This window comes from Monopterus albus, unplaced genomic scaffold, assembly GCF_001952655.1.
Source record: "Monopterus albus unplaced genomic scaffold, M_albus_1.0 scaffold434.1, whole genome shotgun sequence".
Lineage (NCBI taxonomy): Eukaryota > Metazoa > Chordata > Actinopteri > Synbranchiformes > Synbranchidae > Monopterus > Monopterus albus.
This window is the reverse complement of record NW_018128314.1, coordinates 391,368-413,465: the sequence shown is the minus strand read 5'-3', so window position 1 is coordinate 413,465 and position 22,098 is coordinate 391,368. Positions and strand designations below refer to the sequence as shown.

The 22,098-nt window shown below is 39.9% G+C and overlaps 1 protein-coding gene across 1 annotated transcript in view; it reads left to right on the top strand.

The window, feature by feature from the left end:
• Positions 1-20,898, top strand: part of gas7b (growth arrest-specific 7b) — a 54,707-nt gene extending 33,809 nt beyond the window's left edge. The window contains exons 7-14 of the mRNA XM_020587018.1: positions 2,088-2,203; positions 2,394-2,468; positions 7,458-7,536; positions 10,374-10,502; positions 11,164-11,287; positions 17,756-17,835; positions 18,323-18,421; positions 19,374-20,898. Of these exons, the coding sequence (XP_020442674.1) occupies positions 2,088-2,203; positions 2,394-2,468; positions 7,458-7,536; positions 10,374-10,502; positions 11,164-11,287; positions 17,756-17,835; positions 18,323-18,421; positions 19,374-19,487 (816 nt within the window). The 3' untranslated portion in view covers positions 19,488-20,898. The remainder of the gene's footprint in view (positions 1-2,087; positions 2,204-2,393; positions 2,469-7,457; positions 7,537-10,373; positions 10,503-11,163; positions 11,288-17,755; positions 17,836-18,322; positions 18,422-19,373) is intronic.
• Positions 20,899-22,098: the final 1,200 nt, after the last annotated feature.

Below are 22,098 nucleotides of genomic sequence, written 5' to 3'. Positions count from 1 at the left end.
GAATTTCTTTCCTTTTTTGGCCCACTTGGAAGTGGAATAAGCTGTAAACACAACATTGATGTATTACTTTATGAAGCTGTTTTGGCTAATGTATTTACAGCTAGACAGCACTCAGAGTGTAAAAGACACGAAACACGAGTGATTACTAAATGCCACAAACAGCTAAATAAATGTCCTGTGCAGACTGAAATACATTGTACTACGGTTCTTCATAGATGCACGGAACTCACACCCTTTGGCTGAATGTTAGTGCACTTGAGTCTGTTTTCCAGTGTGACTCCTGCTACAATTATTAGCTCTACTCTTCTTCACTCCAAGTGCTCAACAGCACAGCTACACACCTTCACCACAAGGGGGCTCACATACAGTCAACAGCCTTTCCAGCACTCGCATAGGTGAAGAATCATTTAAAAATTCTTGGATTTGGATGATAATCCAGATCATCACCAAAATCTAATCTACTGTACCTCTGCCAAAATGTCATCTGATAGCCTGGTCCAGCGGTCCCCAACCTTTTTTGTACCAGGGACCAGTTTCATGCATGAACATTTTTCCGCAGACCGGGTAGAGGCGCGGGGGTTCCAATAACAAAAACCTTTGTCAAGTTCATAGTATGTAATCTGAATGCAACAATTACATTTTGTATTAGGCAATTACAATAATTCTACACTATAATATCAACTCACCATGTTTTGTCTCAATGTGGCATTTTTGAGGGTTTCATGGCTTCATTAGCTTGTCGGTCACCGCAAATTATGCATAGCGGGTGTGGAGCTTGTGTATCACCTGTTGCGATGAACCCGTAACTTAGGTAGGAATTGTGTTTTTTTTTTTTTGTTGTTGTTTTTTTTTAATGCAGCTTTCTTTTTGCTGGCAGTCTGTGACCCTTCTGCTGTCCCATCATTTGCTCATTCCTTCCCGAAAAAGCTGTCCAGTGAATTTTGTTTTTGGCTCATTTTTTTAAAGGGTTAGCTTGTGTCGGGCTAGTTGCCTATGTACGCATTCTGCCAACACTGCCCAATATTAGCATTCACTAGGAGTCTTGTTTCTGTCCACCTGGTGAGTATGAGTCCAATTTAGCTCAGTTTTGGTCTCCACCAACTCCTGAGAAAATGAGGCTCTGCTCCACTTTGTTTAACATCTTGTTACTAATTTTGTCTGTGTGCTCTGATGCTGGAGATGTAGTACCGTAATTTCCGGACTATAAGCCGCTACTTTTTTCACTTCATGTACACACCCTCATCATGGAAAACACACGATGAAATGCATATGATGCAGCTTTCAAATTAAAGGCAATCGATCTGGCTGTCGAAATATCTCATGTTACAACGTGGACACCTGCGGCTATGTACAAACTGTTTTTTCATTTTAAATTTAGTGGGTGCAGCTTATATTCAGGTGCGCTCAATAGTCCAGAAATTACAGTATACCGTGAGTTTATGTGAGCATTTTCATTGAAAGCAGCTGCCTGCTGCTGCTGTGAGCAGTGCTGATGAGAGTAAACAATAAATAAGGTTGCAGGCCATAAAACTCAAACAATAGCTTGAAATAAGCTTGACAGAGCTGAAGGGAACTGTAGCGCTGGGGGAAATTCTCTTTGGCTTCGTCACTTGGAGCAACCCCTTTCACATTACGCTTAAAAACTATACAAATTATTACAGATTATTTTCTAAATAAACACAGTGGTACGTGCAAATTCTACAGCGTTAGTTTTTTTTAAAGTGCATTTAGTGACCTATTTTTTTGGATAGCGTTATACGTATGTATATTGTTGACAATGGTTGATGCAGATCTTTAATAACTTATTAGAATTGTCAATTTTTAATGTTATAATTGATTGTTTTAGCAATACATGTGCAGTACAGTACAGTACAGTATGCAGTCCACTTAGCTGATATCTCTCTACCAGAGGTGGGCTCTTCTGATAATGCTTCAGTAACTGCATCTAATGTTGGAGCATTAGCTGTCTCTGTATTGAAGGGCACATGCATTCAGAGCAGCATTGTCGAGTTGTAATGGTGTAACATTTGTTGCTAGCTGTTTTTGTTCACTGTATTTCTTGTGTACTTCCTGTGTTCATCTCACAGACTGATAAGAAGGATCTCCAAGGCAATGGCTACATCACAGGATTTGAGGTTTTGTTGCAGAAACAGCTGAAGGGGAAACAGATGCAGAAAGAGATGTCTGAATTCATAAGAGAAAGGTATTTTATTTTTTACTCCCCCCAATCCTCAGGTTACCATGAAAACCGTACAGTTGTTTAAAAAAAATTCCTCTTGTTTGTGCTCATTCATGTATATCGCTGTGTTGTACAACACAGGAAAAGCACATCAAAATGATCTGATTTGCGTAAATGGTGTGTGGTAATGAAACTCTTTGTACTTCCTTCTCAGAATAAAGATAGAAGAGGAGTACGCCAAGAATCTCTCCAGGCTCTCTCAGATCCCTCTAGCAGGCCAGGAAGAAGGGTGAGTGACCACCTTCTGTAAAGAATTTTCAGCAGCAAGACACACCTCCTCTCATCATAGAGGAGCCAGTCACACACATGGCTGCAGGGAAGATGTGAATTTTTAAAAAATTTTTAAAAAGTACATGTCAACACTTGAAAAGCAGTCTGCCAGACATTTCATTGTGCAGCTACTTAGGAAATGAGATGGCTGTAAATTGTGTTTTGGGGCTCTTTCCTGCAAGGTATATTTTATTATAGTAATAAAAATGTGATACTTTATTGCACCACAGAGGGCGTATTTCTTTCCAGGGAGGTCAAAGGTCAGGGTCAGTTACAGAAGTACAGCCATGGAGATGGTAGAGATTCAGTGTCAGATGATTGACAGTCTGGGAAAATATATATACTGTAAATGGTTGAAAAGAAACATAGCATGTGAATAATGAGGAGGTGCAAAGTAGTGCACAAACAACTGATTAAATAATTGCAATTGAGGTAATTTATCATTTTTAGTGACAGTTGATATCACTAATATTGCTATCTTTGAGTTTTTGATGGTTGTTTGACAAAAAGCAGAGTATAAAACATTATAGTATATAGTAGACTCAGCTGCAGACAAAGAAAAGGAGGCAGGTAAGAGCAGAACCAAATAAGCCATCTTGGGTAATGTAGTGCTCCTGGGTAGTGTAGTCTACTTAGGTTAAACATAAACAGGAAACCTGATTTAGAGAAGGCTGAGGAGGAAATTAGTCACCACAAGCTACTGGTCATGGCAGACCACATATGACTGTCACAGCAAAACCCCTAAATGTGTTTGAGAAAGGGTATGATTTATTGCGAATGAATTCAACGTTTACAAAAGGAACCATTTTTTTGTCTTTGTGGGGCTTTAAAGCTAAATAAAAGCCAGTTCTGTTGATGTTGAATCAGTAGGCCAATTAGCCAGCCTGGCAGACAGCTCCTCGGTGAGCCATCCAGTCAGCTAGCCAACCTGGCGAGACATCCCGGTGTGAGTCTGACATCAGTGATGTTATGAACCAGTATGGCCTTCCTGTAAATCACTGGATGCTTTGATCTCTGTCCTGCAACATATTTCACCTATTCGGAAAGAGGGGAGGAGGGAGAGAAAGCACTGAGATAAAGGACAATGAGGTTTTAGTTGTGTGTATTCACAGTTAGATGTTTGAGGGGGTTTGCTCCAGTCTGTCAGAGTGGATATGATACTGAGGGCAGCTCTTTGTCTGGTTCACCAAAGGGACACAGGAACATGGAAAATAAGCTAACGGGAACCTGGGAGGGGCTCAACCAACCAAAGACACCAGGGGTGGGACAGGCCTATTGACATAGGGGGGCAAAGCATTGTTTGTGCAAATTTTTTCTTGCCCAGTCTCTGAATAGCTAGAAATAGCCTAATCAATAACACTGTTACTTAACAAAGCATAGAAAATGCCAAAGGTTTGTCTGCTGAATCTTAAAAGTCAGAATCTAGTTTACATTCAACATGTAATTTCTAATATGACAAAAAATCCATATAGTATGTAGTAACTTAACATTTTGCTGTTGCTGTGGCATACCAAATGCTATATTAGTTTTAATTTATAATATGCTCTTTGTAACTATTCAACAATAGGTTAGTGATATGTTTGTCATATGGTATCTGAATCACCTTTTAGAGCCACTTTGTACATCCTGTTCAGAGTCCAGGCACCAGCTAAGGGATTTGTCTGCCAGGTGTTACAGCAGCAACAGGCAGAATATTCATAAAACAGTCACATCGGAGTCACCATATGCAGCCAAGTGTGAAATGCTACAGACGGTCAAGGAGGGCGCACACCACACACCTGTCACTAAACCCGATTTTAACTCCTGTATATCAGCAACACAAAACACCATCCTCACTGTCAGCGGGTTGACTGTAATCAAATGGGCTGTGCTGCCAGCTGACCCTTAAGATTAGCAGAACAGTGGCGCACTCTCAAATCACCACACTAGTTTCTCGTTACTGTCTCTCTCGCAAACACAAAAACAGATTTTTCACTTACCTAGCTCTGTGTTTCTCAAAAATGCCTGGTTCAACTCCAACATATTTTATTGATTTAACTCCAAACAACCGTACCAGCCAATGTCCAGCTGTGATGTCTACCTACCTCCGTTTCATCCTGGCCAACTTGACTGGAAATATTTGACACAAAAACACAAGACAAGACTTGCAAAAACACTTCTCTGCCTTAACACGTCTGTTCACCAGATTTTTTTCTTCTTCCATTTTGCAGTAGTTTAGCTCTTGTAAACTGTGACACAGTGGAACCAGCCATGTGGAAAAACACCAGCTGTGACACAAAGTCGAAATCTACCTCAGATGTGTTCTGCAATTTTTATACAAGAACTATAGTTATGTACTGGATTTATCAAACTCATTATAATTAAATTAGGAATTTTTGAACAATATTTTCACTTGTTTTTTCTAAAATTAATTTCAAATGCTAAATTTGAGGAGTCAGAAAAAGAGCAACATGCTATTATGTCAGGAATGAACTAGTTTCAAACTAGTGATTGCTAAACTATGTTGCAGCTGAATTTTAGGAATGTTGGATATTAAAGGAGTAAAGAGGTTAGTAAATCATTGGCTTAAAACTCCTGTAGGGCTACTGTTACATGTAAATGTGTGACCCATGAGATTCTGTGATGTTGGAGCACACACATATAACACACACACATCAAAATGTCCAACCAAGAAAGTGGGAAAACTCCTCTCTGCAAATAACAGAGCGTGCAGGAAAGGTTTACCTAGGCTTACTGTTTCCGTGGATATCAGATAACCCCTCTTCCTATTAGCATGGTAATAGAGGGCCAGAGTGAGATAGCACTGTCCCATATAGAGACCGGACTATGGCAGCCGGCTCAGCCTGCCCACGCCCAGAGCAGCGCAGCACAATACTTTCATTCTGTTCTCTGTCACACAGGACAATTGCTGTTTTGTTGGTCAGTCCTACGAGCCAACCAGCCGCAGCCCAGAACCAACTGGTCTATTTATTCTTGAGTTTGTGTGGTAGAGCTGTGGGAATGTGACTTTTTACTGCTACCAATCAGTCACTGTATCAGTTCTGTTGAATGACAGAAGATTAATTTTCCCTGAGATACAGCATATTGTTGGTAAGTGATTGTGTGCCACTGGGGACTGTAAGACAAACTAAAAAAAATGGATTAGCACATCCATATATCTCCTCTTTGGCCTTCCTCTTGACCTCTTGCCTGGCAGCTCCATCTCCAACATCCTTCTACCAATATAACCACTATCCCTCCTCTGCACATGTCCAAACCATCTCAATCTGGCCTCTCTGACCTTGTCCCCAAAACAGCCGACCTGAGCTGTCCCTCTGATGTGCTCATTCCTAATCCTGTCCATCCTGGTCCCTCCTAAAGAGAACCTCAACATCCTTATCTCTGCTACCTCCATCTCTGCCTCTTGTCTTTTCCTCCCTGCTACAGTCTCTAACCCATACAGCATAGCTGGTCTCACTACTGCATTCTGATCATCTATTAGACCAAAAAAGATACAACTTGTTTTGGTGAGCAACACTGAATGTAAACACACATTCTGTTTACAAGAGAACATCACAGTATACTTTAAGTTTCTGCAAGTGCTGCTTTCTTCTCTGTTCAGTTACAGCAGCTATTCCAACTCATGTTTACAACTCTCTTAAATCCAAACAAGCCACCATGGCTCCTGCAAAAATTCTAAACCATGTCAGTTCCAGTGCCATCAGCTGTCATGCAAATCTTGCGCCACACTCTTTTTATTATGCTGTGTAAGCAATATATGGAATGACAGCAGTGTCAAAAATGTTTGGAGTTTGTGATATGATTATCTGGCAGTTTGCATTTGTATCACTTTTCTATGAGGTTGGAAAAACCTTTATGTTAAAAAAGGTGCAAATTAAAAATAAAATTAATTTTAACATATGTGAAGATATGAGAATACGAAAAGATTGTCTATATATGACAGCTTTGTGAATATACAAAGTACATTTCTTGGTCTTATACTTGTATAGCGCCTTTCTATACTTTACAGCACACTCAAAGCGCTTTCACATTATTCAGCCATTCACCCATTTGCACCCCCAGACACTCACACATTCACACACCGGTGACATCACCGGGAGCAACTGGGGGCTCAGTGTCTTGCTCAAGGACACCTCGACATGTTGACTGGACAAGCCGGGAATCGAACCACTAATCCTCTGGTTAGGAAATGACCCGCTGAGCCACAGCTGCCCACGAGATCTCAAGCTCTTGGACCCTGTATCATGCCATCTAGTTGCTGGTAAAGGATTGATTTGGAGGGGATTCCATACATGTCTAATATTCAGAGCAACACTTTGAAGTGATCTACTTCCCCATAAAGACTGTCAGTCCTGGATCCAGAGCCTCATGGCTGTGACTGCCTGCTGGATGACTGTTTTCTAGCCCCTCAGCTTGAAGCCATTTTCTGTCTGTCCTGATTATGTATCATTCACTTTCTTTAAATCAAAACAAATGTCTGGCCTATACTTATTATTACATAATGCAAATTTAATAACTTAATTATCTAATGCAAATCCTTGTCATCAAAACAATGTAAGCCTTCTTTGTGTTGTTGCCCTGAGATATCGTGAAAAGCTGAGCTCATAGCAGGCAGAGAGAGCCGAGCTGTCTCTCATGTGCCATACATGCTCCTGAACTGGCTGTGGACCTCAGGCTCAGCTCTCTAGATTTACTGGTTACTTGTCTATCTGTGAACTTTTGCACTGACTCTGCTTCAGAACCACATCTGTGTGTGAATAAGTGTGTATGTATGTGAGATAGGATTCCCCCCTGCCCCCTCTCTAGCTCTAACTTTCCCTGACACTTTCTGCCCTCCCTGCACGTCTTTACATAAAAGAGTGTGTGTGTGTGTGTGTGTGTGTGTGTGTGGTCCTTTCTTGTGGAAGATATTAAACACACACACTCCCCCCTCCTTATCTGTTCCCAGGACTCTGGGGGACGCTTGGGCCCAGCTGAAAAAGAGCCTGGCAGACGAAGCTGAAGTTCACCTAAAGTTCTCCTCAAAAGTAATTCATTACACTTTACTTCATAGGCTATCTACATTAATTAGCTGCTTGATGCCGATACCTAAAGTTACATTCATGTGTGTCTGCATAGAAGTTTCCCTTTGTTTTAGTCACTAGAATTCAAATATTGTGTTGTTTTTGCAGGCCACTTGTAACCATGGTAAACAGCCAGTTGTATTGACAGATCTTGGATGCACCTTTGCTTATCATGCAGGATGTTTTTCTTAACAATTATACAGTGTGCATATAGTATGCATATATGCGGTGTCCTCCACAGCTGTTTCCTTGCTATTTATGGATGCATTCAGCATTTTGAAAACAAACACAAAAGACTAAGATGAAGGCATCTACATTTGAAAGAGAGTGATCATGTTATTTGTAGCTTCTTCTAGAGTGTGTGTATATACACATTTACAGTATATGACTTCAGAAAACATGCTAGCCAAAATCTCTATAAATTTCTTCAGTTCCCTTTCCTCCATCGCTGGTTTTTGAGGGGACTACTCCTCTTAATTTCTAGGTTGTGAAGTGCAAGCATTCAGTGAGTTTGTCTTGAGAGTTAAGAGAGTGAAGACGAAAGACCAGGATTACATCTGGGCTAATGGAGGCAATGGAGTCAGTGATGTTATCCCACAGAGATGTGCAGATGTGCGGCACTGTTTCAGGTTCTTGGAAGAGAAGGAAGATTTCAGTGGAAATGAACTTTGAAAGATGATTTCCAGTGAAGGGAGGACAGAGCTCTAGATCTCATTCATTACTGACAGCTGGGACACATCACCACATTGCTCATTAGGTTCATATAACCAACGACAGGCTTGCTACTCACACAGGTTACTCATCTAAAAATAATATTGCCTTGTCACATTCTTGGAGCAGGAGCTTTTCACACTCTGCATCATTTAACTTTATTTTAAACCCTTTTTTTTACCCTCATAAATTAGGATAACTAAAAAGGAAGCTATGCATTGTTGATATATAGTGTTCTGGTTGTTGTTTGGCTCCATAAAATCAAACCATTTCTCATCTAAACTAGCACAGTGTGGGAGGATGATGACATAATGTAGAAAGCGACTAGCGGGAATAAAACTAATTATGGTTTTTGCATAATTAAATCAGATATATAGAGGTTGGTTAAAGTGGTTTCCCCTTTTGATTCATGACTATTATTATTACAGGAATTCAGTGTATAATCCTTTATGTGACTTGCTGCTGGGTAAAGAGGTAATTTTAGATCAGCATCACTTTATATGCATGAGGAGTTAGTGTATCTGTGCTCCAATTTATATTGTCAACACTTAAAGATGGCTGATAGATTTATTCTTGTCAGTTATCAGAAATCTGAAAGTAATCAAAAGTTGTGCATGCTTTTGGGCAGTCAACACAATAAGGATCACAGAGTAACACCAAATTGAAATTCAGCTTCACACTTCAGTGAATCATTAATTTGTTTCTCGGCCCCACCACACCCTGATGCTGGGGAAATATGACAGAACTGAGTGAAAATAACTTTTCTAAGGCATCCTTTTCTATGGTGCAAACTTTCTGTCCTCACATGACTTTGTTCAACTGAATGCGATAGGCTGAGGAGCAAAATACTTCTCTGGCCTACTTTGTTTCAGCAGCAGCATGAGTGTTTCAGGTGAGCAGTCTCCTGCTGACAGTGTTTTTGCCTCAGAATGCAAACCTTTGGTCTCCATTTACCAACAGGGTCAGGCTTGAGTATGAGAACACAATGCCTGTGAGCCAATAAGAAGAGTGCAGGGCCTCCAGGTGTGAGGCATGGATGTAGCCTATTATAAGAACTGGATACTCTGTTCCAAAACAGGGGCCCGTTTCTTCCAGTGAATGTGGTGCAGTGGGGGCAAAGGGAAGAAAGCTTTTTCAGGATTTCACTTTTTTTTTTTATCCCATGGAGCATGAACCTCAGAGTCCTCATTTCTTTCATTTTTATTGGACCTATGGCTCAAGCTGTGATCATACAAAGAGCCATTTTGCAGTGTTTGTGATCCTAAAAATATATCCACAGCCTTTTCTTTTGTAAGGACAGCAGAATAAAGTCTTGTTGGACCAATGTGTGTCACATGGTATGCAATTCTGACTGTTCACCACATAAAAATAATATCCATGGGACCACTAAAATATAGAAGATGACAGAGGAATTTTTCTGTGTTTTTAACTCAGTTTTGAGAAAAAAAATCCTATGCTGAGTTAAAGTCTCTAATAAAGCCTCAGAAAGTGGAATGTTCAAGTAAAAATGGAGTAATGTTCAACTTAAGGCTAAAGTTCACAAAGTTTGCAACATGCCTTTTAAAATTACAATTTTGAATTTGTCACTCAACTTGTGTTGTGAACTTAACAGGTATGAAAAGGGTAGTACTGGAGAACCGCACACTAAACCTGTCATCGCTACCATAACTGGCTGTGTGCCTTAAAGATTAGCTTGTTATAATCGCTTAACAATACCACAGAAGTGAATCATTTTTATGTTTCAATATGTGACAAAAACTGATCAAAAGCACTGACTTCAGCAATTTAGTGTCTTATGATTCTGTCACACCTAGCTAACTTGTTAATGACAAGAAGCTACTGGAGCTGTTAGGGCTGGCTCTCAAGATCTGGCTGACAAACAAATGTTAATAGTAACATAAATGATAAACCTTTAGTTTTTGTGAGGAAATTGGCCCCTAAAGCAATTAACGCATCTGCCTCTTGGTGACCCTGTGGTTTTTACAGTAGCTTATAGATCTCAGGTTTGCAAAGAGGAGGTCTCTGCATATGACACTTAAGAAAACTAACATTTCATTACAGCAACTGTTTGCTGTTATTATTTTGAGCAGCTCCATAGTGAAGTGGAAAAGCCTTTGCTGGCCTTCAGGGAGAACTTTAAGAAGGACATGAAGAGGTTTGACCATCACATCGCAGACCTACGGAAGCAGCTGGTTGGGCGCTACGCAGCAGTGGAGAAGGTACACACACAAAAACACAGACATAAGACCAAGCATTGCAACTATAATGCAACACAGTTCTTTGCTTGCATTTGGCTGCAGCAGATTTTTAGGAATCATCTCACTGGTGATTAAAATTCCATGTTTCTTCCATAAAGCTGACGGCTGTTTCCTGTCCTTGGAATGTTTCTTGCTTTTTGTATATGTACAGTGAAAAGTAATTGGCTGAAGCCTGAAGGCAACTGCAAATCTGCCTCACATCATGTGTCATCTGAGCAGCATTCACTCTGAGAAGGGACTAAACATTTTCTCTCTGATAAACCCATCTGTTATACGACTGAGCTTTTAAAGTGGGACAAACTATGATGCTGGCCATGTTAGCTGTCATAAGGCAGCTTTAACTCAGGATGATGGATGAATATTGAGAAAGTATGTAGCAAAATGTATTATCACTGTGATAAATGGATGCAGATTAACATTATAGGAGCTGAACACTTATTTATTGTTTTATTGAAAGTGTTTGTTTCCAGAACACTGCAAATGTCTGTAAGATAAAGGTTTGCTACCATTTTTGGAAATGCAAAAACTGTACAGTAAGATTAGATTGTTTAGTAAAATTAAGCCTGTGTTTTGTTTTGTTTTTAGTTTTCTATATGTGACTTCAGTCCCTTATCTCCATCAGGCCCGTAAAGCTCTGGCCGACAGACAAAAAGAACTGGAGTTGAAGACTCAGCAGTTGGAGATCAAACTCAGCAACAAGATTGAAGAAGACATCAAGAAGGCCCGTAGGAAATCCACACAAGCAGGTCAGAGCAGATGTCAAAGTTCAAACCACAGGTCACAGTCTCACTCAGGTGTTTGTTATTTTAAATGGGAGGGAGTACTGGTCAGCGTATTTATGTTGCAAATTCTCACATGCATGTGGTTGTGAAAAGTAGTGTGTGTCCATTAAGCTGTTTTAATTTTAGCTGACTGCTGCTTTTGCATTGGTCATAAATGTTTTAGTTCTTTTATTTTTTATGGAACTTTTTTCTAAGATTTTTGTTGTACAAATATGCTCTGTAACTTGTCTTAATGTGGAGAGGTGCTATCTCCTGTGACCCAGACATCATTGAGCAGCACTGGCAGCAGGGCAGAGATGTTGGCTTCTAAAGATTTTGTGTGGGATTAACCTCTCAGGCCAATCAGAGATTTATAGTTATTTCTGCTTGATCAGTAAGTTTTGTTGCAATTTCTTTTCTTGTAGTTTCATAATGACAAATGCCTGTTAAAGCTGGGCAGAGCGTGGCAGAGCAGAGCAGATCGTAGTGGAGCGGGGTGAGGGAGTACTGGGTGGAGCAGAGTGGATTGGTTCGTGCTGGTGCTACCTTAAGTTACATACTGTAGCTGTGAAAAAGAAGGATAGCCTTTGCTATGATATCTAATGTATTATTATTATAAAATGTTATGTCTATATAGGTTCATTAAAATCAAAAGGGTTCATCCTTCGGGACCATGAATGTTTATGTAATGGCATTCTGTTTAGGTTCTCTTGTGTACAGAGTTTGCACTTTGGTCTGAGGGTAGAGCAGTGGTTGCAAAACGTTCGAGTTTATGGCTAGAGGTTTTCACCGGTGCACATGGTTCTGATGACCCAAGGAGCAACCAGAGTTGGACCAGTTTCAAATTCGGCTCAGTCTAATCAGGTCAACTGCTGCGGGTCTCAGGTCTTTGTGTCAGTATGTCCAAAACTGAAATGGATCCTAATGGACCCGAGTGTGCATGGTATTGGCTCTGATTGTGTTTGTCTCAGTCACTGCGGGAATGAAAACTGTGAACTAATGGTTCATTTGTTAGTTGTCATTACTGAACTGTTCGGCTTTATACATGAATATGGGGTAATTTTTTATTTTTTTATTTTTATTTACTGGAAGCAAACATGTTTGGATTTGATCAGAGGCTATTGAAGTGTCAGACAAAGACCTATAAAAATCCCACTGGGATTCTCACTTGCCATAGCTCATCTGAGCAGTGCCACAATTAGTTTAGCGACAAATCAGCATGACCCATACAGTTTAGCAAGGAGTGGATATTACTGGATATTATTCCCTATCCCTATCTTTAGCCTTTTGTTGTAGCGGTCACTTGAGATTGGCTGTGACCTGAGATGCTGTGTTTGTCTTTTTACATGAGTACTTTATCAGCACTTTGAGCCAGACGGGGATGTGGTGGCGGTGTTTTTTTTTTTCTTTTAATGTAGGGATGGGAGAAGTGGAAAGAAGGAGGGTCAGAAACATTCTTTGCCCAACCTGTGTGTGTTCACACCAGACTGATAGAAAGGTGTGGGTGTGGACTAGCGCCATAGCCCCTGGTGGAGATACATGCATGAGCATTAATGATGTGGCTGCAAAAATGCCCATCTCACAAAGTTGTTTCCTGTGTTAGAGATTATAGTGGGTGAAAATGTTATTGTTCTTAGAACTAGTGGGAGGAAACATCTGGTGGCATAAGATAATTGGACTAATAATGTTAGGCAGCATGTTTTAAGATTTTGTCATCAGACTGCTCTGTTTAAATACTAGTAAACTTCTACTGGAAACAAAAGGGAGTGTTTTACTGTGTGAATATGGGTTTTCCTCCTATAAATATAAAGTGAAATTCATAAGCAAGAGTAACATCTTCTTTGACTATTTTTATGGAGGATGTTCATCTTTGATTTCTAACTTCACTTCCCATAATGCTTTGGGTAATAAACAGGAAGTGTTTGTGTTCATGGATTCAGTGAGCTGCGCTGTGACATACAGCTTGAGCCCTGTTTTTGACCCTATATTTGTCTATGTTTTGGCAAACTGGCACTATTAAATGTTTGGCAAATTGGCTATTAGTGATTTCTGTTTGCAGTGTACCCCTGTGTGTACAGTCAGCTTTCACAGGATTACTCTGATACAGAAGAACACGAAGAAATGTGAATGTTCCAGTACAAATCAATCACAGAACAACAGTAGTGAGGACCAAGATCTGACTTTTTGGAGAAATGTCCTCTGGTCTGATGAAACAAAAATGGACCTGTTTAGCCACAGGGGGAGGCTTGTAAGCTGAAGAACACCATCCCAACCATGAAGCATGGCAGCATCATGTTGTGGGGGTGCTTTGCTGCAGGAGGGACTAGGGCACTTCAACAAAATAGATGGCATCATGAGGAAGGAAGATGATGTGGATATATTGAAGCAACATCTCAAGACATCAGCCAGGAAGTTAAAGCTTGGTCACAGTGGGTCTTTCAATGGACAATGAGCCCAAGCAGACTTCCAAGGTTGTGGCAAAATGGCTTAAGGACAACAAAGTCAAGGTATTGGAGTGGCCACCACAAAGCCCTGACCTCAGTCCAATAGAAAATATGTGGGAAGAACTGAAGAAATATGTGTGTGTGTGAGCAAGGAGGCCTATAAACCTGACTGAGTTCCACCAGTTCAGGAGGAATGGGTGAAAATTCCAGCAGCTTATTGTAAGAAGCTTGTAGAAGGCGTCCTGAAACGTTTGACCTAAGTTCAACAATTTAAAGGCAAAGCTACCAAATACTAACCGAGTGTATGTAAACTTCTGAAACACTGGGAATGTGATGGAAGAAATAAAAGCTGAAATCAAACTTTTTTCCTGCTGTTGACATTTCACATTCTTAAAATAATAGGTAGTGACACTAACTGACCTAAGACCGAGAATGTTTATAGGATTAAATGTCTGGAGTGGTGAAAAACGTAGTTTAAATGTATTTGGCTGAGGTGTATAACTTCTGACTTCAGCTGTAATGTCAGTGACTCTGAGTTAGCCTTTTTGTCTGTGCCATAGTGTTTTCAGAAAACTATTAAAGTCACACCCACGAGCCACAGCTTTGCACTGAGTGACGTGTATCTTTCTCACAAAAAATGAGAGGCCTGTCTTTTATGAAAAAAATAGTTTTATACTAAGAAAAGCCATCACATATTTACAGTCAGAAGTAAGAGAGAGTCAACGGGGTGAGTTACACTACTCTGCTAGCTTCTCACAGTGCACACAACATTGCCAGAGAGAGAGAGAGCCCAGCTGACTAAATCATCATTTCATGGTCACAGTGTCATCTGATAGCATCAGCGTACATAGAGGTTAATGCCAACAGCTGGGATGCATCATTGGCTATATTGATGTTGAAAATATATGAAACAGAGACGATGGGCACATGTTGCCTTTGCTGCCTGTGACCACTCACAGCTGGTTATTGTGCTGAGCACCAGCCTGTTGCACCTCCTACTCTCTGCAGGCCCCGGTACAGTGTTGTAATGCTCCCTAATTTATGATAGTCATATTTATGTTCTTATTTATCTAGCATATTCTGATTTATCTCTTATTTACAAATTCATTTCTGTCAGACAACTGAACCAGTATGAAATAACAGTATTTATTTGTGACCCATGAGCACCACACATTAACCATCATATCACTCTGAAGCTGCTGCTATGTGATGATAAAATTATTCATTTGTAATTGCAACGCTGTCTGATACACTCAATATAAATTGGCATTAAGAGCAAAATACCGCTCCCCACGAACACAAGAGGAGCGCAGTTTCTGATTAAATGGATGATAAATAATGAAGTGTTAATTCATTCTAATTATCAGACTCCATTTGAACTCTAAAAACAGTGGAAACACATGTATGACCGGAGGAAAATGACAAAATGACAGGCTCAGAATAAACAGATGTAGACTCTCTGCCAGAGTGATGTCATGACACAACCAGGCATGACCACATGCTGTTGCACATGAGTCCTCGATCCAAACTGGCTTTCTGAGTGCACACACGGTCATCCCTCCTCCATGCAGCTTACGCAACCCGGGAGAAAAACAGCAGCAGTTGTTGACGGTGCTCGTGGCGTCTGGCTGCCAGTGAGGACGGCTATGGTGTAAGGGAAGCAGAGAGCAGGTTGATGCCAAAACAACTAAAGCACAGCATCTGTCTGCTCATAACAAAGACTCATTAGTGCTTCATCCTCTCACTGCAGTGGATTACACACAGCAGTTGCTCATTTATCTCCTTCTATTCTGGGGATTTTCTAAAGTTTTTATATCAAAGACAACTGTCATCTTTTTATGGAGCTCATTAGTTCTGCTTTTTATATACAAGAAAGAAATGTATTGGTATTCATTTTAGCTTTTTTAAGAGTTGGTAGCTGATGTAAGGGCTCATCTGCAGCATAATAAGCAGCAATTTGGATTATATTCCAGTTTTTTTCTTCCCTTTTCTGTTAATAGATGCAGATTCTGAGCTGATCTGAACAAAAGTGTTTACTGTGAATTGTGCCGTTTGATGTGCCAGAACATCAAATCCACACAAACCAATTTCAATAGATCTGTTCATTTTAACATCTTCGATCCAACAGACCTGCCAGTAGCATAGTTGTTGTAAGTGCATGCTATACACCCAAACATTGTTCACAGCCACAGAACTTGTTCAGATTCTTGTTTTAGCTCTAGAATATTTCCTTTTGATGGAAAAACGCACAGGGTTTCATCTCAGTATACAGTCATGGCCAAAAATGCTGGCACCCCTGCATTTCTGTCAGATAGCACACCGCTTCCCCCAGAAAATTGGTGCAATCACAAATTCTTTTCGTATTCTCATGTTTATTTCTTTTGTTTTCCATTGGAACAACACAAAAAAGCAGAGAAAAAACCCCAAATCTGATCCATTCCACACAGAACTCCCAAAATGAACTGGACAGAATTATTGCCACCCTCAACTTAACTTAATATTTGGTAGCACACCCTTTGGAAAATGTAAGTCAGTCACTTCCTGTAACCATCAGTGAGTTTATTTATTTTTTTAAACAGCTGTTCAAAGTGAAAATTTTGAAAATCCACCTGCTCAGCATCAAACAGCAGAGTAACAAAGTTGGCAGCGTTTGTTGAATATATTATGTACCAGATATATTTCTTGGGTGTTGATGGAGACCAAAACAGAGCAAATAAAAAGGTGCCTATTGGAATGGCATGTGTCAGGTAGCCAAAAACACAACTCCAAATGAATGCTAATACTGCATGGTGTCTGCTATATGTGTAAATATGCAACTGTTAGCCATAAAACACAACTCCAAATGAATGCTAATATTGCATGGTGTCTGCTACTGTATATGTGTAAATATGCAACTGGTAGCCATTTGTTAATCCTACGTTTACAGGTTGGTACTGCTGCCCCATACCTACCGAAAATCAGTTATTGTGCATTTAAGACAAAATATATTTCACTCAGTGTTATAAGGTCAGTATATTATGGGTGTGTAGCTGTGTAATCATTTAGACTGGTGTTTTGTTCATGCTAGCTGTTTTGCTTGGGAGGGTGTATTAGTGGGTTAGGAGGCCTAACCGCAGTTGTTGGGTTGTTATCTTAAAGAAGTATGCAGATTTAAGAGGTGTACTTGTGTAACCTGACTTACAACAACCCGTACAGCTGCATCACCATTTTTGTTGCTATTTTTCTGTCACTCTTTTTCATGGCTCCCCGTAGTTACATAGTTAGCTGTGTAGTCCACATACATAATCCCTGTGTTTAAATCACTAATAAATCCAGAAAACTATTAGCTTTTCCTATTTAACTAAATTCAGCTAAATACAGCCTGTCACAGAATTAAATATCGGTTTTTGCTGTAGGTAACTGAACAGAGAATAGTGCAGTGAAATACCACATTTTCTACTGTACAGTCTGCCATTCCATTGCAGACCTGTTTAAACTGCCACTAGGAGCTCTTGTGGTCCCCAGACTCCACTTTGAGAAACACTGGTATGCAGCTTTGAGCTAAAGAAGAATACAGTTTTAATGTGAATATAAAAATAGTGAGCAGACACCGACTGCAGGAGAAAAGGATGATTAGCATCATTTCCTCTCTGATCTAATCTCCTAGATGATTAGCACTTGTTTGTGTTGTCAGCAGGATGCAGGCAGTAACATTAATGAAAGGACAGATCAGAGTTCCCCTTTTTATCATTGCTTAACATATAATGAAATCTGTTATCAGTCCAGATAATCCTGTCAGCTGAGTGAGGTGGAACAAATGCAGTACATGTGTTGCAATAAGATCAGCTGGGAGGGGACTAGTTGGGCAGTACCACCGTCTAGTGGACGCACTGTGTACTACAGGTTTGCTACGCAGTATTCCCACAGAGCCCAAGTGAACGAGACAGTAGGCAGGTCTCATTGTTGTTCTAGTGCAAATATTTCCAGAGTAAAAGTCCCCTGATCACATTCTGTGTATTATTTGTAACAGGAGATGATCTGATGCGCTGTGTCGACCTTTATAACCAGTCCCAGTCCAAATGGTTTGAGGAGATAGTCACCACAAGTCTGGTAAGAAACCATGTGTTCAGTGATTGTCTGTCTGTTATTTTAAGTGCGAGAAGAAGCTTTGCTGTTTGTTTTAATGTTCATCGGGTTTATAACAATACATTACAGCTATTTTACAATAGAGTCTCATTTAAAAAAACAGATACTGTTCCATTTTTATGGCAGGCACATGTATAAAAGAAACTGTAGGTGCCAAATTAAACAAAAAAGAGTTATACAAGTGAGAAAAATGAAATGCAAATATAGTCCTTCCTGTCAAGTAACTTTAACAAAGGGATCCCTATCTTTGGAAAAAAGAAATCACTTAGACACTACCAATATTTGCAGGTGCTAAAGAAACAAGACTCCTCTCTAATACGAACAGTTTTTAAACAGGAATTATAAATGATCTTTGCAGATCTATGTTTTGTCAGTGGAGATTCTTGTATCTGCTCAGTGTAGACAGGTGTAGAGATTCCTCTGACTCATTACAACCTGCTCTTCTGCTCAGGAGCTGGAGCGGTTGGAGGTGGAGCGGGTGGAGATGATCAGACAGCATCTTTGCCAGTACACCACCCTTCGGCATGAGACAGACATGTTCAATCAAAGTGTGAGTACAACTTTAGCTTCAGCTGCTTCACAGTAACTCTATGGATAGAGTGTGTCGAGTGCCTCAAGGGAGGCCTGTTACTTTTTCATAAATCTACTGGGGATCAACAAGAACTAGAATTGTTAGAACTCATTTGAATGAAATGCATATCACCTAATTTTTATATCAAACACCCATTAACATATTGCATCAACATGATCCGCCCTTCCTTTAAGCATGTAGGGTTTTTTCCCCATTCTACACCCACAGGTCTTTATATTTATATCTCTGTGTTTTCATGAACAAGTCTGAATGCAGCTTGTTCATAACTAAATGAAGATGGTGTAGTTGGCTTCCATTGTCTCATTAGATTTGTGCATCCTGTTAACATGGTTTGTTGCACCTACATGTCTGTAGGTCCTAGTAGGATCTGTTGAGGGCTGATAGATAATTATGTTGTTTGTCTTTCTTGAGTCAACGTGTGCCAACCAGATACTGCATCACTCCATTGTTGTTCCTCAGTCTGTTCCCCGGTGTCTTTTTTTTTACCAAGCAAGCTGAACTCCATGAACTCATTTGCGGTGTCTCTGTCTAAGTGGCATGCCAAGCTATCAGGACATCACATTTGTTCTAATGATTTTTTATTTTTTTCTGTTTTATTGTACTAAATGGTGCTAAGCTCTGACAGGGTTCTCTAGAAGATGGCAAATAATGCTGTGACCTAGCAGGTTTACTTTGTTGCTGTCTGGTAGTGATGGCCTATAAATACTAAGCTTAATATAGACAGTCCATTAAAACCAACTAAACTTTCCCCAAGGGAGAATGAAATTTGAGTTGAATTGATCATACATGACTTTGGTTCCCTCTGCTGGTGGAACCTAAGAGCCAAGGCACAGCCCTGATTCCAGGCAAGCAAAAGGCATTTTGTTTCTGTTTTGAGGCTTAAACCTACTGCTGTTCTTACTGGTTCCAGACAATGGAGCCAGTGGACCAGCTGCTGCAGTGTGTGGACCCAGCCAAAGACAGAGAGCTGTGGGTGCAAGAGAACAAGACTGGAGACATCAGGCCGGTGGACATAGAGATCTGACCTCAGCATTGTGTGACAGCTCAACACACACACACACATACACACACTGACCCAGAGGTAACATGCCTGAGGACTGACAGGGAGATGTACCCCACCCCACCCACACATGCCGATCCATGTCTGAATCCTAACAGACTGAGTGAGAAGCAGTCACTGGCTCTTCACCTGCTGAGGATGAGGTTGGTATTTGGGAATTTAGTAAGAACCCTAAGGGATGAATAAAGATGTCAGATAGTGAAGCATCATAATTTTCTTTTATGCAAATTGATAGCCAACTAAAAGAGCACAGGAAAATGGGAACCAAGTGTGAATTATTTACTAAAGGACACTCAGGTGGGATGAATGAAGATGCACCAACAATGAACATTTAACATGTATAAATGTTGAATAGCTTTATGTCATGCAGCAGTGTAAAGCTGCGCTCTCTGTGCTTTTGCTGTGAGGCATTTTTCTGATTCACTTGTGTTTTAATACGTGACTTCAGAACTACAAGTTGTTGGCAGAAATGATTTAACAGATGCTGCTAAGCTCAGTGCATTCAGACCTATATTTACTGTGTACCACAATAAGGCTCATGTATTTCTATACTAACATCTACCATGTGCATGTGTTGACTGTTCGCTAAGCCCCATCTTTACTTAGGCTATATGAAAGTAAAGAAACAGCAGTGTTTGTGTATTGTAGGACAGTTAGCTGTAGTCCTGAACCTGCAGGCCCGCACAACGTTGACATCCAAATAGCCTGTTGCCCTATATACACTGTTTAAACACGTTGAGTAATTCAGAGACTGAAGGCCTGCTGTGCTGGGGTTTACCGAATAGTCAATTTCTGATTAACGTCACAAATCTGGCCACATTTCTCAGCATCTCTTTAAAAAAATCCAATTTATAGCTTGAGGAGTTTAATCTCCACCTGTGTTTAACTTCATTCTAATGAGTTAAAAATCGGCCAAATGCACTTTATACCTGGGTGATTTTTAATAAATATACTGCAAGTTGCTGTTCATTTAAAAAACAAAATTTTATTACAAATAGAAGTCAATGTTTTTGGTTAAGTTCTGGGGGAACCTGGTGTAAATATATGAGATGTGATTTGCTATGAAAGAAGGCAGTAGATTGAAGGATGTAAATACACAGACATGATACACAGGCATTTGGTACTGATAATGTATGAAAGCTACAAAGTGTTTTAGAAATGACAGCGCTCCTGTGATATTCTGTAGTTTTGGAAATACAAGTCAGTTGCCTCAGATTCGGTGCTTTTGCCTGCAGAAGCTAAATGTTGTACAAAATGATTTGTCCAGTATTACTGCTTAGTATTACTTGACCACAGAGAAGGTGATGGAGATGGTTTTTGTACTTTAACAGCTAAAAGTTGGCATTTTTCATTAATAAAATGAAAAGATGTATCATATGTCAGAACATCTCCTATAAGGTTGTTTTTGCTTTTTGTGTAATGTTTCACAAAGTGAAAAAAATCAGAGGAGAGCATAATAATGGATAAAAAGTATTTCCTAAAATCACTTTCACATTCATCAGTAAAATGGTTTGGTCAAGCCTTGATACAGCTGTTAGCAGTAAAGATGTAATTCAAGGTTCAGACAGATATCCTTAGACTTCAAATAGTTTTGGTGAAATACATCAACAGCTTTTTTTTGTAACTTTTATACTTTTTAAAAACAGCTGAATAATCTTTTTAAGATGACAGTGTCCTTGTTAAGTAGTGTTGGGGCAGTGCTTCAGTTTACAGAAGTGGTTTAACCTTTAACATTGTTAGCGTGTACTTTACAGATTAACAATGTCACATTTTTTTGTATTAATGATGCACAATGTGCAAACAACACTGCCTATTTGACTTTACATACTTCATGTGCCTCATTCTTGTCTTGTGGTTTTTCCACATTCAATCTGTCAAGGACAAAAAGCACAATACAGGGAATCAGCATTCATAAATGAAAACTAAAATTTATTATTCCTGAACCACAAAATAGATTTCTTTGGTTGTACAAATTCACTAGTTAGTCTTGTATGAGCTCTAACCTTTGAACCTAGGATCTCTGACCCCTTCCTGCCAACCTGTCTGTTTAAAAGCCCCCAAAGCACTTCCCGCTGACCTGTTTACAAGTAAAAGCCCCCAAAGTGAACTGAAAGATAAAAGAATAAACAAACTTAAAACACTGCATTAATAATGTAGTGAATATCAGCCATTGCAAATGTTATCAAACTAAATTCCAGTCAGAGAGAGAGAGAAACATGGAAAACTATCAGAAGACCCTACGTTAAATGAACACAGATTACTACTATGCTGTGAGTCTGCAAAAATATCAGTCAGATACATAAATGGACAGTCTGTCAAGCAATGAGCTGAATGTCTGAATGAGGTCAACATCGTGAGAGGGATTTCTAATTATTACTGCCTCTGGTGGCTCTCCCATTAACAAACCAGTATACATGCAGACAGCACTCTGATACCAAGCCTGTGTAGACCCAGATGTGTCAGCAGTCCAGACACTGACTCGGTCTAGGTCAAGACTGGCTTGGTTTCACACACACAGTTGGCGTTGCTTTTACTATTTGTACATTATTCACACAATAATGAGTGATTTCCAGTG